The sequence below is a fragment of the Tursiops truncatus genome, chromosome 4 (assembly GCF_011762595.2).
Source record: "Tursiops truncatus isolate mTurTru1 chromosome 4, mTurTru1.mat.Y, whole genome shotgun sequence".
NCBI lineage: Eukaryota > Metazoa > Chordata > Mammalia > Artiodactyla > Delphinidae > Tursiops > Tursiops truncatus.
This window is the reverse complement of record NC_047037.1, coordinates 39,874,896-39,894,182: the sequence shown is the minus strand read 5'-3', so window position 1 is coordinate 39,894,182 and position 19,287 is coordinate 39,874,896. Positions and strand designations below refer to the sequence as shown.

Genomic DNA, 19,287 nt, shown 5'->3' with positions numbered 1-19,287 from the left:
TAAAGATATTTTTTCTAGCTCCAGATAGTCTAGGGTGTTTAAAAAACAAACAAGCAAAAAAACCACACATGTAAACAAATTTTGGTTTTGGCTTATTATAACCAAATTCTTTTTTTTTTTTTTTTTTTTTGCGGTATGCGGGCCTCTCACTGTTTTGGCCTCTCCCATTGCGGAGCACAGGCTCTGGATGCGCAGGCTCAGCGGCCATGGCTCACAAATTCTTTGATTAAATTACAGTTTTTTGTATTTTACTTTTATTAAAAGATTTCCAAGAAAGATTAATCTCAAAGTTTACAACTCTTCTGGAAAACTAGACATCTTGGTTGACCTTATTCAGAGATGTATTGTGTTCTTTCCACTTGTTTACCCCAATCCATTTGAGATTGTAACTGTTTTTCTTGCTCTTGATATATCTTGAATTTCTCAAGCCAGTTTGCATTGTTCTTTTTTAGTAGCATTAGTAATATTGTTTACTAAACAATAATGTTTACTAAAAATGAAATCTTCTTAGGTTAACACTTAGGAGCAAGTTCTTAAATCAGGCCATCAAAGAAATAAAAAAAATAAAATAACGAAACTGCTTCCACAAACCATAAGTGAAACATTGAAATTACACTCTGGTTGTAATTAGTAAACTTATCATAGACTTTGCTGACATAAAAAGTGCATATGAGATCAGGTCTGATTTAAATTATGATTTTGATGTGAGCATACTAATGACATGTTTAGTATTGGGCCTTTTTAAAAAAGTATATCTGGATTTTACATACAGTCATGCACAAAGTAACTTGAAGTTTTTTTGCCTATGTCAGCAAATTTTGGCAAAAAAAAAGTTACTTTTGTAAGTTGAAATTTAGTTGTCTCACATATTTTGATACCACTTTATGTGTGTGAATTTTTCATTTGGTGTCTTCTTTTTACGTTAAAAATATCCATAGTGCTTTCTTGAATTTCTGAAAGGAAAAATGGCAAAGTGCTATTTTCTTCTAGGAGCTTCTTGGATGTTTTAAACATATCATTGATTTAGAATTTAAAGGTTTCAGACTTCTCTGGTTTGTCTTTTGACACAGAGTTCATATTCCAGAAAAGCTTTCGGAAGTAAAGTTTCAGGCACAATTATTTAATACTGTGTCTTTGTCAATAATTGTATTATTTAGCAGTTTAACAGTTGTTTGTCATTCTTCGTTTTGACCATAACTTCTAATTAGGACTTCACATACAAAGAAAGAAGAAACACAATGGCCTGTTGCACTTTGAAATATAATCATTATAAGTTAATTACAGAGGCTTTTTTTTTTTTTTAAGTACTTTTGACACCTGATGTAAATTATAGTTTTGTTTGTTTGGTTGGTTTTTTGGGGGTTTTTTGTTTGTTTTTTTTTTGTTTTTTAAACTAGAACATGTTTTTTGATTATAGATCTCACAAGTTGACCTATGGTTGCTTTTAATGTCTTGATCTGCAGCTGTGGGAGATTCCTATTTGGGAAGTTGCCTCTGGTTTTATAAGGCAAAGCATACTGGTTGGAAAAGATGAAAGTACTATAATCCTAATACTGGAGTATTGGCTTTAGACCTAGCAACATGGTATTGGTGCGAGAACACCTTGAATATATTCATCCAGCCCAGATGCTTTGAACCACCTTGTATGTTGGATACATATACTCTTTCCAACTACATGCGTTTATCACAATGTCCTTGGACCTAGTATCCCTCAATCTGAGCATTCGGGAAAGAGAATGTCTTTTTCTCATATTTTATGTGCTATGTAGTGTGTTTGTATCTTTGTGAGTTAAGAGTGGATACCAATCTGTGAACAAGATCATAATTAACCTAAATATCCTAAATATGGCTAGAAGATAAGATGCACACACTTGATATAGACGTTCATAGATGATGATGCTTAATATAATAGAGAAGATTGATTCCAGTGAATTTAGGTGAGAGAAAAGGGAAGAAAGAAGATAGTAGAACAATCATAGGTTAGTCCATATGGTTAAGAATTTTTGAAATGAGAAAATATTCAAAGACTATTTGAATTCTTTTTATTCATTAGATATTGGTAGATACGGTCTGGGCCCTCTCTTACCTTACTGATGCTGGCAACGAACAGATACAGATGGTAATAGACTCTGGAATAGTCCCTCATTTGGTTCCTCTGCTCAGCCACCAGGAAGTTAAGGTTCAGGTGAGTTTTTTATTGATAAAAGCATGTCACTGTGTGCTTTAAGTGTGACATTTGAACATGGGTAATGTCAATAGTGTAAAGTATTTTTTTAGCCTAATAACAACATATCTGTGATGAAAAGAGTGAGTTATTATATCCCCATTTTAAAGATGGAGAAAATGAGATAGATTACTACAAGAACCTCCTCCTCCCCACCCCCCAAACCCCCCCAAAAAAGCCAAGTTGACTTCTTTGTAAATTACTGATTTCTAACGCAGACCAGGGCAGTTCATATAGCAACTTGGATAGCATCTGAAACAAGTACTGATTATTTTTCCTACTTTTCCTATTTTTCTTCTTCCACTCTCCTGCTCCTTCCCCCACCCCCCTCCCCCCAACAGCTGTCCTTTTTTATTCTCCTTCACTGCACCTGGCAAGTTTAGTTAATGCTTAGCTTCACTGGCACTGTGATAAAGGCTTTGTACTGAAATGTGCTGCTTAGGGGTTTCCTAAATTGTCTTCTCTCAGTTATTTAAAATTTTTTTCTTTAATTTTGTTTTGTTTTATTATTTTAAAATCCTTCCATGTAAATATTTATCCCAAAGAATCTGCATCTAGAAAGAGCCAAAAAAGAGAAGGTGAGAAGTTCACACAAATATTATAAGCAGTAGCTGTCAAACTACGGTGGTAAAGGGAGATGCAGCAAGCAGCAAGCTCTCCCTGTCCTTCTGAGGTAAATAGCATGCTTTAATCTTAGAATGACTAAGAGCCTATAAAGCACAATAATAGCATAAGGAAAACTGTTAACCTGATTCACTATTTCTCAACCATGGCTGGACAATAAAATCAGCAGTGGGAAGCCTAAAGAAAAAAATTAGTGTATTTCCCTTGCTCTACTCCTAGAAATACTGTTTCAGTAAATCTGGATATTTCCTAGAAACCTGGGCTTTAAAAAGCTCTTTAGGTTATATTCATGTACTGTCAAAATGGAGACTCACTGCTATAAAATTTAAAGCACTTTAAAGAAAAGAGGGAAAACTTAGCTAAATTCAGAAGAATTGATTATAGAATAAGTTGTCATTTAGGGTTATTTGTGGTTTATTTTAAATATTCCTACTAGATTCTTATGAAGTTTGCATTTCTTAAGTGTGGTACTTATGTCTTGGTATAGGTTTTTGGTTTGCATTTTGTTTTTGTTTTTTTCAGAATGCATCTTCAGTTTTAATACTGGACTTTATTGAGAAAATAGGGCTTGGACTTTCACTTGAGCCAGCTCTCAAGGAAAGTTATGTTCTGTACTTTACCTGGTAACTAATAGAGATTTTTAAAAACTTTTTCAACTTTCATGCCATAATTTAGGAACATAGAAAGAATAATGTAATGAACTATGTAGATTTCCTCTATATCTCTACTTCCCCACCAAATTATTTTGATACATATTCCAGATATCTAATTTCACTCAGGTTGCATCTCTAAAAAGTAAGGCTATTTTTTTTAACATATCCACCATACCAATAATTAGAGCACTTTAGGAAACCGTAATGTTAAAATCCAATCAGTATCTGAATTTTACTTATTGCCTCATTTTTTTTTTTCACAATTTGACCAAATCAGTATTCAAACAAGGTCAACACATTGCATGTGGTAGCTATGTCTTTATGTTTCTGTTACTCTACAACTTTCTTCTCCTTTTTTTCTTTCCCATGTTAAATTTACTTGTTAAAGAAGCTAGGCCACAACAAAACGTTTTTGAAAGAAGTTGAACAAGACCTAAATTAGTGGAGAGACATCCATGTTCGTGGATTGGAAGATTCAGTATTATTAGGATGGCAGTGCTTCCCAAATTTATCTACAGATTAAATGCAATTCCTGTTAAAATCCATATGGAAATGCAATGGACCCAGAAATAACCAAAACAATCTTGAAAAAGAACCAAGTTTGGGGACTTCTCACTTCAAAACTTGACTACAAAGCTAGAGAAAACAAAACTTTGTGATTCTAGCATAAGGATAGACATATTGATCAGTGAAATAGAATCAAGAGTCTAGAAATAAACTTACACATTTTTGATCAATTGATTTTCAACAAGGGTGCCAAGAAAATTCAGTGAGCAAAGAATAGTCTTTTCAGCAAATGGTGCTGAGGCTACTGGATATCCATATGTAAAAGAATGAAGTTGGAACCCTACTTCACACCATATTTTTAAAAAATTAACTCAAAATGAATCAAACAGCTTAATGTCACATTCAGAAGTATAAACCTCTTAGAAGAAAACACAGGCATAAATCTTCATAACCTCAGATTAGGCAGTAGTTTCTTAGATATGACACCACAAGCAACTAAGGAAAAAATAGATAAATTGGACTTACAAAATTAAAAACTTCTAAGGAATCAAGAAAGTGAAAAGACAACCTACAGAATGGAAGAGAGTGTTTGCAAATCATATATATGAAAAGGTATTAGTGTCCAAAATACATAAAGAACTCTTAAAACTCAACAAAAAAAAATGACAACCCAATTTTAATATTTATTTATTTGGTTGTGCTGGGTCTTAGTTGCAGCAAGTGGGCTCCTTAGTTGTGGCATGTGGGCTCTTAGTTGCGGCTCGAAGGCTCCTTAGTTGTGGCATGCGTGTGGGGTCTAGTTCCTGACCAGGGATCAAACCCAGGCCCCCTGCATTGGGAGCGTGGAGTCTTAACCACTGCACCACCAGGGAGGTCCCAGCAACCTAATTTTAAATGGTTTAAAAATTTTAATGTTCTCCAAAGAAGGCATACAGATGGTCCATAAGCACATACGAAGATGTTCAACATCCTTAGTCATTAAGGCAAAGCAAATCAAAGCCACAGTGAAGTACCATTTTATACCCACCAGGATGGTATAATCAAAAAGACAGTAACAAGTGTTGGCAAGGATGTAGAGAAAGTATAATCCTCATACATTGCTGGTAGGAATGTAAAATGGTACGGCCTCTTTGGAATATAGTTTGACAGTACCTGGAAAAGTTAGACGTAGAGTTATTATATGACCCAGCAATTCCATTTCCAGGTATATACCCAAGGGAACTGAAAACATATTCCCACAAAAGCTTTTGTATTATCTTATTTTCTTTATGGCCATAATTACTATCTAAAATTATCCTTCATACTTTCTTATTTATTGGCTGTTTCCTCTTACAATAATGGAAGCTCCATAGGAGATGGGTTTATGTCTGTCCTATTCACTCCTCTGTTCCTAAATCAGTGTCTGACACAACTTGCTCAAAAAGGATAGGTAGGCATGAATGCATAAAGATATCTTTCATAACCTGGGGCTTCCCTGGTGGCGCAGTGGTTAAGAATCCGCCTGCCAATGCAGGGCACATGAGTTCGAGCCCTGGTGCGGGAAGATCCCACATGCCGCAGAGCAACTAAGCCCGTGCACCACAACTGCTGAGCCTGCGCTCTAGAGCCCATGAGCCACAACTGCTGAGCCCACATGACACAACTACTGAAGCCCATGCACCTAGAGCCTGCCCTCCGGACAAGAGAAGCCACGGGAGTGAGAAGCCCACGCAGCAATGAAGAGTAGCCCCCGCTCCCTGCAACTAGAGAAAGCCCGCGCACAGCAGTGAAGACCCAATGCAGCCAAAAATAAATAAAACAAATTTATATAAAATATATATATATATCTTTCATAACCTGCCTAACATACCTTTGTGGTAATAAGTGATTCATATAGAACAACATCTCATTAAATCTTTTTATGTTTCAGACAGCAGCACTTCGAGCTGTGGGCAACATTGTTACTGGAACTGATGAGCAAACACAAGTAGTTTTGAACTGTGATGCTCTTTCACACTTCCCCGCACTTCTGACACATCCCAAAGAGAAAATTAATAAAGTAAGTATTTTTAAATACTATTTAATAATTAGCATATAAAGTAGCCATTTTCATTTGCAAAATTAAAGACTCAAGTGTCTTTAATACCGTTTATTAACATAAACTGTCATTTAGACATTAAGAGAAAGTATTTTACTCCTTATGACATGGATTGGTACATGATTTTCCATATATAAAACCGATTGTAAACAGTGCACATTTGGCTCTCTTGGAAATGATGAAATAGAGATAATTGGGTGTTGAATGTTGTATGATTGGAAGATTTTAATACGTAAGTTAAGTAATCTAAGTTTAGTATTTTTTAGCTATTTGATAGAGTGTGTGTGCATGTGTGTGTGCTTGTGGAGGCTATGAAAAGGGGGCACTGACTGGTGATGCTGACGTTGGAGTGCATCTGAGGCTGTTGTAGAAATACATGGGTTGTTGATTACAACATTGCCGATGATTATAACCCAAGAACAGCTCACCTAAGTAGCCTAGCACCCTAAAATCTCTAACAGGTTCATTAAACGTGATCCTGTGATCTGATCCAAAAGAGCCTACTGCACACTAGGAGTAAAACTTGTTTACTACTTTTTTAAAATAGAGAAAATGTTTCCCTTTAGTAAATTCATATGTTTAATAAGTTTATTAACTTTGGTAAATTATAGCAATATCCTACATAGGACATTAGGCAGATATTTTGTCTTATTTCATTCTGTGTTTTTAGTATGCATTTATTGTCTATGAAAAAAAAGACTTGTAATCAACTTGGTAGAAGTAGCACATTGTGGTGTAAAGGGTAGCATAAAAAGATCATTAAGGTAGACCAATAAAGCTGTCAAACATCTGGTTCCACTTTAACTCTTGAGAGAGATGGTGCAATGAATGACTATTACAAATAAGTATACTAAAACAATCCACTATTTCAGTTTTTGTGTCTCCATTATCATGAATAATTGAGAGATTTATCTACTTTGGCTATGACTCAATCAGAACAGAAGAGAGAATAAATAAAGCACGCTATGTGAGGAGGATGCTGAATCTCCTTTACAATTGTTTTAGGATTTGTATTTGTATTGCAGCTCATCAGTTCCTTAGTAGTTGTTCAGCCAAGCTTCTTTTGAGTCTTAGTGTTTGGGAACATTGCTTTCAAGAATTTTTTAGAAGGGTTAGTTCATTATAACTTAGACTAGGGTCATTAGCAATTTGTCCAAAGAAAAATATGGAAAGGGGATAGAGGAATTCATATTCCTAAATTTTTTATTATGGAACATACTCCATAAAATCATTTGGACGTTGTAGTGAATGTGCTTTTTCCTAGTTCAGCTGCAGATTTTATTTTTTAATGAGAAATATTGAAAGGATCTTGTTCTACAGGAAGCAGTGTGGTTCCTCTCTAACATCACCGCAGGAAATCAGCAGCAGGTTCAGGCAGTAATTGATGCCAATCTTGTACCAATGATAATACACCTTTTGGATAAGGTAAGAAAGTCATATTGTATGTTCTGTGTAAGAGGAAAAGAATTATATGAATATATATTTTTCTGTTTAATTACAACCTATACAATGGCATGAGTAGTACAGTAAAATAGTATTAATATTAAAACGTTCAAGCATTTTTTATATACAAGAGATAGTTCCTTTTAGAAACCCCTGGCCCTTTTTCTATATCATTCTTTTGTCAAAATTACCATTATCCTGAAGTTTATTAAAAATTCATATTACTACTACTGACTATAAATGCTTACATATTGTACCAAGCACTTTACATATATTACTTTATTTCTTTATTACTGTAACTCTGTGAGGTTAAGAATTATTCCCATTTGACAGATGAAGAAACTATGGTATAGACAAATAAATTGCCCAAGATCAAACAGTGTGCTATTTAATCATACGCCATATCATTGCATGCTTACATTAATGTTTGGGAAAGAGACAGTTTAAAGTGTCCACTCACAGCATGAGGATTTTTTTCTCAACACTGATCTGTTAATTAAAGAGAGGATATCTCGATCTTCTTTTCTTCCATGTTTCCTACAAACTGGTAGTAGAGGCTAATTTCCTATAAACTGGTAGATCGGGTTCAATCATGCACTAATGATTCACATGAGGAGAAACATTCTATCTGTTTGTCCTACATTTAGTGATATTTAGATTAAGTCAGCTCAGATGTTATCAGCCTGTTCCAGCCAATTATTATAAAGTTATTCATCATTCTTTCACATAATGGTTTTTCGGCAGTCATGATGATCATTACCTAGATCACTTATTATACTAGGAACTGCAAAATGATGACTTTGTAATTCTGCCATTCTTTATGTATTAGCCATGATTCTTCAATAAAGAAGAAAAAAGAGCTTTTCCCTATCAACTGTTGGTTTACTCTAAAACATATTTCATATAGGAAAGGCAAGACAAATGTTTGATCCCTGCTCATTATCACTGTTTTTAGAATGACATGGTTCCCTAATGACCTCAAAAGGAGACAAGTGTAAAGTTTTTAGTGTCATTAAGGAAATTATGGATTTACATATGTGTATATTTTTTATATAAGTTTTAGTCCTTTGTAGCTATTCTTTCTGACGTTCAGGTTGTCCCTGACCAATGGGAACCTCTTAAATTTGGTGCCTGTGTCTTTTTTACATCACTGCAGTAGTTTTTGAGAGCTTCCTACCTTTTGGATGTGATATGATTCCCAGGCTTACCTTGTATATTTCCTGATCTACGCCTGGAATTAACTATTTTCCAGGGTGTCGTGGTTCCTTTTTGTAACAAATGGTATTTAAAGATCATAGTTCAGGTACTAAGGATAATCATTGCTATAAGGTTGTCGTGGTATGTAGGCTTGAATGAACAAAATAGGTGACCTTTTTTTTTTTAAGAAAGTGAAAAATATGCATATTGTAATTTTATGAACATGAGATTCATAAAAAACAAATCATGAATGAAAGGAAGCTATCAGATATTACTGGGTATTTAAGATAGCAGTGTTTTTATTTTTACTTCTTCGATTTTATATTTTTATCTCTTTTATGCTAGAAATCTTCCAAAAACATGAACATAATTATTTGAGTTATATATTGAGATATATAATATAAAATCTATCAAAATAACAAGACTACATTGACACTAACAACATGATTACTCCACTTTTGAGATTTCCTTGAGGACTTCTTTGTCTTTAGGATGTATTCCATCAATGGTGTACTTAAAAATAATGTCACTTGAAATAACTCCTGTTATGTGTGGTTAACATATACAGCTTGATATACAGTTAGGTTATTTCTGTTTGTTTTTTATTTGGGGGAATTACTTTAGGTTTTGTTTTTTATTTTGTTATTTTTGGCCACACTGTGTGGCTTGTGGGATCTTAGTTCGCCAACCAGGGATAGAACCTGGGCCCTCAGCAGTGAGAGCACGGAGTCCTAACCACTGGACCACCAGGGAATTCCCTTGTTTTTTATTTTGTTGTGGTTATATGAAGCATTTATAGTTTCCAAGTAAAAAATATGTACTTTGTTTTCAAGGTATGTACACAGAGGTCTAACTTCTGTTTCTGTCCATTCCTCCCTGTTCTTTCCCTTCCTTTACAGATGATCATTTTTATTAGTTTTTGGTTTATTCGTCTATTGTTTATACTTTAAATATAAGGAAATGCCTATGTAAAGTTTTTTTCCATGTTTTTTTTCAGGTTGTATTTAGGATTACTGGATCTACAAATAGACACATATGTAAATTTGCTATATAATGCCCATCCACCTCTAGAAAGATTGTCCCGTTTTACACTCCTGCCAGTCTCACCAACACATATTTGGGATTTCTCAATCTGATAAATAAGAGTAGATATCCCACTGCAGTTTTTCTTTTTTTGAAGTATAATTGATTTACAATGTTGTGTTAATCCACTTCAGTTTTAATTTTCATTCTTATTTACATATTCTTTTCTTAATACATCCTAAGCATTTTTCCAAGTTGCTAGTCATCTTAACATTAGTGGCTGGTTATTATTTTATTATTTAGATTTGCTATAATTAGTTATTCCTCTGTTGTTTAAGTTGCTTTTACTTTCTGACTCTTATGTGCTGCTAAGACATTATATGGAAAGATACATATTACTTTGTTTTGAATTATTTGCTTGGTAAATTCTGAAAGGTGAGATTACTAAATCATATATATGACTTTTTAAATGAATTTTAAATTTATTTTATCAATTTATATTTGAAAGACAATATATGAGGTTAATGGCTTTATGACAGTCTCATTAATGGTGGGTATTTTCATTTTTAAAACTTTATGTGTTTAAAAGGATACCTTACCCTGACATTTCTTTGATTAAAGTACAATTGTATATTTCCTTTTTTTTTTGACTGATTTTATTTTATCATTGACTTCATTTAATCTGATATTACTGAACAGCAATATCAAGTCAATTTGTTGCCGGTAAAGTTCACAAAAAGGAATCTCCATTTGTTTAGGGTAATTTGAGTTCAAAGCCTTATCTTTATTATATGTATATAGAAAGGCTAGAAGAAAACCTAGGGGAATAAGCAGTTGAAAAATCATTTCAGAAAACACCTTTTCCAGTTTACCCTATATTGCAATTTGTATTCTTTACTTTGCTTTTACAGGGAGATTTTGGCACTCAGAAAGAAGCTGCATGGGCCATAAGTAACTTAACAATTAGCGGAAGGAAAGATCAAGTAAGTTCAGCTCTTATTTATTTCTCAAAACTGATAAAATAACAGTACCAATAATTCTAAGATTTAGATTTTAGTAAATCATAATTTAAGATAATAGCAAGATAACAGGCATTCTGTGATACATAAAAGTGTCACCTTGACTTCCTTTAGTTATATTTCGTAGATGTGAAGTGTTTTCTTTCTTGGCCTACAAGAATTTTCTAATCCGTGGTAAGATGAAGCACTTACGGTCAGGGTTGTTTTTTTTGTTTTTTAACAGTGTTAAGAAAAAAACAAGACTTTTTAGGTTAATAGGGCAGAATGAAACTGCCTCACAGATTCTCCTTACAAATGAACAACAACAAAAATTATCTGGCAGCAAATCAAACAAGGAACTAAACTCAGCCAAAAAGCTGGGACTAAGAACTAGGGTGAACAATGTGAGGTGCCTAGGGCATAAAATATAAAGAGGCACTTACTCTCATGGTTGTGCAGGTGACAAAGCTTAACATTATGCCAACTGGCGAAAGAAAATGAGTTTTAAAGGTCCCAGATATGGGGGACTTCCCTGGTGGTCCAGTGGTAAAGAATCCTCCTTACAATGTAGGGGACATGTGTTCGATGCACTACAGCTACACGATGTAGTTACACTACAACTACTGAGCTCATGTACCTCAATTAGAGAGCCTGCTGCAAACTCTGAGCCCGCGCGCTCTGGAACGCGTGCGCCACAACTAGAGAAGAGAAAACCCACATACTGCAGCTAAGACCCGCGCAGCCAAAACTAAATTAAAAAAAAAAAAAAAGTCCCAGATATGTTTCACAGACAAGTGAAAAAGGATGAATTTGGAGCTGATAATTGTCACAAATAAGGTATAGGCTGGTGGTGACCAGTGAATCCACTCAAATATGAATACAGAGTAGAATATAAATACAATACATGGAAATAACTAAATAGAAAAATGATAGAATAATATTTTGCAAATTTTATGGAACCAATAGAATAGCAGATTGAGAGGTGGCCAGGTATATATGAGTGCTAAATGTTATAGCAAAGAGAGGATGCTCTCAAATTGAACAATTATAGTTTTAAAAAAATAATCATCCAGCCTCTCAACTGATTTCATAATTTCTTAATGTTAGAAAGGATCTCTGAAGGAAGTACTCCTTATGGCAAAGAAATGTGTCATATGAACTTGAGTGATTCCTTCATTTTCACTTTAGTTTTTTTTCTAAGTTCATGTAAAATTAACATACTACATTAAAAAGAAAAGGTTAGATTAATGTAGTCTAACTTATCATGTGAGAGGTGAGGTCATATTTCCATATTCAAGATTTTAAAGTCAAAATTATTACAGTGAGAACTTCCCTGGTGGTGCTGTGGTTAAGAATCCGCCTGCCAATGCAGGGGACATGGATTCGAGCCCTGGTCCGGGAAGATCCCACATACCACGGAGCAGCTAAGCCCGTGTGCCACAACTACTGAGCCTGTGCTCTAGAGCCCATGAGCCACAACTACTGAGTCCGGGTGCTACAACTACTGAAGCCCACGTGCCTAGAGCCCATGCTCCACAACAAGAGAAGCCCACACACCGCAACTAGAGAAAGCCTGCATGCAGCAACGAAGACCCAACGCAGCTAGCTAGCTAGATAGATAGTAATGAAAATTTAAAAAAAAAAAATTATTCCAGTGAGATAATAGGGTGCACGCATGAAGTTCACTTAACACTTATCATATCATGGTATTTTCATTCTTCAGGTGGCCTACCTAATCCAACAAAATGTTATCCCACCTTTTTGCAATTTGCTGACTGTAAAAGATGCACAAGTTGTGCAAGTAGTACTCGATGGACTAAGTAATATATTAAAAATGGCTGAAGATGAGGCAGAAACCATAGCCAATCTTATAGAAGAATGTGGAGGTAAGTTTATTATAAGCTATTGATATTATTCCACATTTTAATGTTCTTTTTGTAACTACTTTTATTTTCTAACTAATACAGCACTTCTGTATTTTTCTGTCTTAGATAATCAAGTAATAGAATAAAGTAAATAGTGTATTCTATATGTACAGTGCTGCTCAGCTTCTTGCATATGCTTAGGTAACTGAATTGTTGCCATATATTGAACAGGCACTGTGCTAAGGTACTGGGAAGACGGTGGTAAACAAGACACAGTCCTTTCCCTCAAGGCATGTAGTCTAGTCGTGGAGATAAATATGAACTGATTTAATGTGCTAATTACCCTAATAGAAATGTACAACAAAAGGAAATACCCTAATCCATCCTGGAAGAAGCAGGAAGTGACACCTGAGCTGGATTTTGAGAGATGAATAAGGATTAATAAAGTAAAAAGGGATGAAAGGTGTTCCAGGCAGAAATAACACCATGAGCAAAGTCTGAGGTGAGAAATAGCATTCAGCAAATTATAAGTAGTTTAGTGTTGCTGAATCACAAAATATGAGGTAGAAACTGCCAAAAGACAAGGCTGCAGACTTAGCCATTGACCAGGCCCCTGCAGTCTTAGAAGCTTTGTAGCACAGCAGATACTTTAGGGCAGTAGTTCCCAAATCTGGCAGTGTACCAGAGCCACCAGGAAGATAAACAACATGTCTTAGCTTTCAACCCTTAGGATTAACATGTAGACAGAACATGGAAGTCTCAGATATGGCTGTGGAATAACATGTAAATGTTATCAACCTGAATAAGCATAAAAGTAAAGATCTTTCTGATGGAAGTTGAGAAGTAAATGAAAGGAGGGAGAGGTAACTAGGAGTAGGAGAACCAGTATCTTCAGCTTCCTTAGTAGAGTTCAGAGGCTTGAAAATTAATAAGAAGTAAGTATTTTTAAAGTTATTAAAGTGACAAATAGAACAGCAACAAAAAATGCATAACTATCAAGTTGGGAACAGGACATGGGGAAATACTGTTAGGGAAATAATTAGAAAGGGAGTACCAGAAAAATTAAAAGCAGGAATTGTTAAAAATTTTTCCTACTTGTATGTTTTTTTCTTTTACCATATAAACATTTTAATTATTAAAAATTTATTTTTATATATTAAAATAAAAATATAGATCTTGAGCATTGCCTACTTCACTGGAGGCGAGCCCTAGGAATATGTATCTTATAAACTTCCCAAAGGATTCTGCTGTAGGGTATGACAAGCCATTGGAAGATTTTACCTAGTGAATTGATGTATTTAAATGGAGCCATGGATATGAGGGGAATGGAACCATTTAGAGACAAGCAGGAAACCACCTAGGTGGTTTCTATTTATTGTGTTGAGGCCACAATAAATGAAGGCAGTGATAATAGAGAAAAGGGGGAGATGACAAGATTCAAGAAATGGATAGACTTTAAGGTTTTTGAGATTTGATTATAGAGTATTGAGGGTAAGGGGAATTTATTAGTCTGTCTCTCAGATTTCAAACTGTTGTTGATTATCACCAATAAGAATACAGTATAATAAACAGCGTAAATGAAGAATGGCAAAGAACAAATTGTGTTTTGGATAGTTTGAGTTTTAGATACCTGTTGAAATATCCTTGTGGAATTATCATACATGTTTAAGATTTTCAACATCTGAAGCTCAGAAAAGAAATGAAGCCATAGAGTTATAAGTCCTCAGCCTATATGTAGTAGTTAAACTTTTTCATGGAAGGGCCCCATAAAGAGAATGTGAAAAGTGAGAAACATGCCCATAACAACTTCCTCCACTTAAAGAATAGATAAAGGAAGAACACTCATGAAAGGGCAATTTCACTTTAATTCAGAGGCCTTAAAAGTAATTATTACTCCTGTAAAGCAAAACAATATCCAGTTTGCATATCAATAGGTTAAGTTAATATATTCTGCCTATGATTTAATAAATTTATTAATATTTACAGGGAAAATTCCCTTTTCCCCTGAAATACTGTGGTTGATCTTGATCATTTTTCATTATACTTGAATAGCTGTCTTAACATTCATATTTATTAATCACGAGTACTTAAAAGTTCTTTTCCTAAATGCTCACTAGAAAAACTTGGCAGATGCTACAAAGTAGAAGGAATTTGCTTTTAACTTTTTTTTTCCTTGCATCTTTGGGGATGTGTGTGTGTGTGTGTGTGTGTGTTTTTGGCCATGCCACATGGCTTGTGGGATCTCAGTTCCCCGACCAGGGATTGAATCCGGGCCCACACAGCAGTGAAAGCCCAGAGTCCTAACCACCTGGCCACCAGGGATCTCCCAGCTTTTAACTTTTAACAAAGCAATTTTACATGTTATTACTCTTTATAAACACTGATGTGTATAGTTATTCTGCTGAGTAGATGTCCCATTGCTTATGTTTATATGTAATTAGATACTCAGATAATTTTTAAAAGATAAATATGCTATATTTTTGTGCATAAAACCTTTTTATTTATAAGATTCACCTTTAGAATAAATTCCTCAAAATTGGATTTTGTGTTCCCAAGATTATTGTAACTTTTTTTGTCACTGCTTTTTAAATATTACCGTTATTTCACTTCATAAAATTTCTTACAGGACTGGAGAAAATTGAACAACTTCAAAATCATGAAAATGAAGACATCTACAAATTGGCCTATGAGATCATTGATCAGTTCTTCTCTTCAGATGATGTATTAATAATTTTATAATTTTCTTAGTTTTATGTATAAGCATAAGTCTGGATGAAATGTAAGCTAGGACATATATGTATGTATTCGGGGGGAATGGAATTGAAATAGATATATGACAGTAATGTTACTTATTTCAGAAGTACAAATATTTCAGTATTTTAAAGTCCTTCAAGGTATTAAAAAGTAGTACTAGCTGTAATGGCAAAAAAAAAAGAATTTTTGACAGTGGATAAATCAGGCTTTATTTTCCCTTGATGTCTTTATAAACAAAACAGTGAAGCCTAGTATATCCTATAATAAATCCATTATGACAATAATTAATCTGTATTTGAATATATTGTCACTGTTATTTTTAGTTGGTCACCAAAAACTAATACAAAGATAAATAGATAAAATGAAAAAAATTATCAAGAAATATAATTATTTCTTATAATAATATATATATTACTATATAATGTAAGGTATAGTCCAGAAGAGTATCTTCAGATTGTCAGTATATGGTAATTGAAATTAAAGAATTATTTTTAGTATCACCTCTTTGGGAAAGTTAAATCTAAAATTAAAGCAGTTGTTTCTTAGAAAATTATAGTGATTATAGATAGAACCACCAGTGGATCTCTTGAATTATTTTCTCAACTCTTCAAAAAAAAAATGGAATGTTATTAAATATTTTGTTAAGCATGCATGATTTGAACATTAACTTGACAAGGACAATACTAAAGAAGAATTACAGATTATCAAGCTAAGTCCTATTTAAAATATAATAGTAGTTGAAAAGTATACTTTTTTAAAGGTAGTTTTTGTCACATGTCTTAAAGTTGGGTTTTTAGAAGTCCTAATTGATAATTAGGTATACATAAAGCCTTATGATTTCTGATACTTCAACGTGCAGGTCTTGTTTACTCTGTTGCATCATGAAAAGAATAATAAAGATGATGTGCCTATTTATAGGAACTACACTATAGGTGCATAATTTTGTGGAATTTCAACGTTTAGATATAAAGCATATAGAAAGAATATTATACATTTTTAGCAGAGCTATTATTTTACTACTTTAAGCTCAAAAGTCATTTGTCTCCAATTGCTATTAAAAGATAAACCAAAGAATACACTTACTCTCCAAAAGTGGTAGCATTACAGTGAGTATACTCTGAGATGTAGGACCATTTCTTTCATTCTTTCAGAAGATATACGTTTTGCATATTCTCTTAAGTTTCCTCTCTTTTTGGCATCTCTTAAGAAAAAGCCTTTATAAAGTGTTTCAGGTTTCTAAAGGGGTGGTAGGACAGTGTTGGCACCCATCATCTCCCATACTTTTTTTTTTTTAATTTATTAATTTATTTATTTTTGGCTGTGTTGGGTCTTTGTTACGGTGTGGGGGCTTCTCATTGCGGTGGCTTCTCTTGTTGTGGAGCACGGGCTCTAGAGCGCAGGCTCAGTAGTTGTGGCGCATGGGCTTAGTTGCTCTGCGGCATGTGGGATCTTCCGGGACCAGGGCTCGAACCCGTGTCCCCTGCATTGGCAGGTGGATTCTTAGCCACTGCGTCACCAGGGAAGCCCTCCCATGCTTTTTAAATGGAAATAGTACTACAATGCTATTTTTTTTTAAACTAATTATCACCTTCTTTTTCCTTTTTTCCCTTAGATTGATGAAGATCCTAGTCTTGTTCCAGAGGCAATACAAGGTGGAACATTTGGTTTCAATTCATCTGCCAATGTACCAACAGAAGGGTTCCAGTTTTAGAAAGATGTTGTGGAAGTTAGGTACAATGCAGCACTGAGATATATATATATATACACATATATATAAAAAGGTTTGATCCATCAAGCTTGGCTCATGGGATCTGCTGCTGCATTAAATCGGGAAAGAAAATGTGAAGATTTCATTTGGAATCACGGAAAATGCCCAAATGAGGTCAAGATGGCGAGTGGGTGCGAGTGAGAATGAGTGGCAAAATGTAATGAAAACTTTACATGAATGCTTATTTAGGTTGTTCAGAGTAAAAGGGCTACAGGTCACAGATATTCAGTGCCTGAGGAGGAACATTGACATTATATCCGCTGAGGGGAAAGTGCAGTAATGTCATCTTCAAGCCTTATAAGCATAAAAGAGAATAGGATGCCCATATAAGTCAAAGGAAAATGAGCCCAGGCCTTGCTATGAAGCAGTGTGTGAATGGACAATGTTGAATGAATGTCTGGCTCAGTGATAGAGAGCCAGGTTCATCTTTGAAATCTAGGGCTCTTCATTCATGAAGCAGACTCCTAGTCCTGGAGTGACTGTGTACGAGAGTATGGTTGTGGTGCTGTATGTGAACGCATGCAAGCTTGATTTGCCTTCAGGGGGCTGATAACAAACCTAGTAAATCATCAAAGTGAGATCATAAGTGTTACTGTACACTGGACATGAAAACAAAGACCAGTTCAGCAGCAGACATTGGTGTACTCTGCAGCCTGTGTTTTCTATTTCCCTTCTTCCCTTTTCCCACCCCTCCTTTTTTTTCCCCCTCTTTTTTTTTTGTGGGTTTTTTTTTTTTTTTTTAGTTTTTTTTTTTTGTTTGTTTTTTTGTTTTTTTTTTGTGGGGTTTTTGTTTTGTTTTTAGTTTTTATTTACTTTACCTAGTATGGCTTTTTAGTTGCTTCTCAAGTCAGAAAACTTTCAGGAAGGTTTCCCTGTGCATTTGCACCAGATGAATGTTTGATGCTATGAAAAGCTTTCCATATCATCAAAACTAATTTGTGTAGATTTTTGCATGAAAAAAACCATAAATTTCCCTCAAAATAGACTGTGTTGCAGTACACAAGTTACCATAATAGTATAAAACAGTAAAATGTGCTTTAAAAAGCCATCCTTTTCATTTTCAGAGATAACATAAAGATCTTTGCATGAGGTAAATCTACAGCCTAGTTCATTTTTAGATTTTGTTGAGTCCTGTAAAGAAGAAGAAGAAAAAAGTTTCAGTTGTGGTAGAATACCGTGCTGTGTTTAAATGTTACTTGTTTTCAAACTTTGTTTTCTATGAAAATGATATGGAAACTTCTAAAATGGAATTTGGTGCATATGTACTGCTGAATAAAGACCGATGAAGAGGTTTGAGTAGATGTACAAATCAAGTAATGGTTTGAACACCTTTAATAATATGCCTAATCTGTTCAATTGTTTTAGAATCTTTTTATCTTAGATGTAGGCAGCCATGAACAATCTATTTTGAGCCACTTTAGGGAGAAAACTTTGTATTTTTAAAACTTGCATAAAAGTTATGCAAGTGGTTTTTATAAATTGGAATAATGCCTCAGTTTCGAGGTTATGCACACTAAATTAAATGTGACATAAATTAATTTGTACAAAAAGAACTCTTTATAAGGTGGCTCATTGTAGGAAATCCTGTGCCTTCCCCTTTGAGCACAAGTGTTGCATGAACAACAGTTTGCTATAAGAACATACCAGATTAGCCACCATTAGCATCTATATCTACTTTGTGTTTAAAAATCAACTGGTAATTCTGAAACACTGTAGAATGGATAAAAATTATTTTGTGATCATAACTCTTTGTTGAACTAGAGTATTTTTGCAGCATTCCTTGTCATCAGAAACATGGTTAAAGTTTAAAACTAGAAGCAGCAGAAAACTAGCTTGTAAAATTTATCCAAGTAGAGTGCAGGCTAGGCTGTCTTGGGGAGATAAACATTAAAACTCAAAGCAATGTTTTACATGGGGCGTGTGTGTGTGCTGTGTGGATTTTTTCATATATTAGTGTAAAGTTAGAGTAACTCAGTGGCTTATGTTTGCTTGTCTTTCATAAGCTTTTGATATAGACCCAACATTACAGAAGAAATTTCTTAAGTTATTTAATTTCGGTATAGACGTATTAATATTCTAACTGACTGAATTTGTTCAGGTGACACCATCTTTGCTTCTACTTTCTCCCTGTCCAAACCAAGCTTTTGACCTTCC

The 19,287-nt window shown here is 34.4% G+C and overlaps 1 protein-coding gene and 1 non-coding gene across 3 annotated transcripts in view; both read left to right on the top strand.

Annotated features, from left to right (window-relative positions):
• Nucleotides 1-19,050, top strand: part of KPNA4 (karyopherin subunit alpha 4) — a 55,349-nt gene extending 36,299 nt beyond the window's left edge. For both annotated transcript variants that reach the window (XM_033855428.2, XM_019946235.3), the window contains exons 11-17: nucleotides 2,054-2,185; nucleotides 5,918-6,046; nucleotides 7,406-7,510; nucleotides 10,660-10,731; nucleotides 12,470-12,632; nucleotides 15,238-15,332; nucleotides 16,978-19,050. In XM_033855428.2, coding sequence (XP_033711319.1) covers nucleotides 2,054-2,185; nucleotides 5,918-6,046; nucleotides 7,406-7,510; nucleotides 10,660-10,731; nucleotides 12,470-12,632; nucleotides 15,238-15,332; nucleotides 16,978-17,076 — 795 coding nt within the window. In that variant the 3' untranslated portion in view covers nucleotides 17,077-19,050. The remainder of the gene's footprint in view (nucleotides 1-2,053; nucleotides 2,186-5,917; nucleotides 6,047-7,405; nucleotides 7,511-10,659; nucleotides 10,732-12,469; nucleotides 12,633-15,237; nucleotides 15,333-16,977) is intronic.
• LOC117312275 (small Cajal body-specific RNA 7) lies at nucleotides 6,256-6,579 on the top strand. The gene has a single exon (XR_004526532.1).
• Nucleotides 19,051-19,287: the final 237 nt, after the last annotated feature.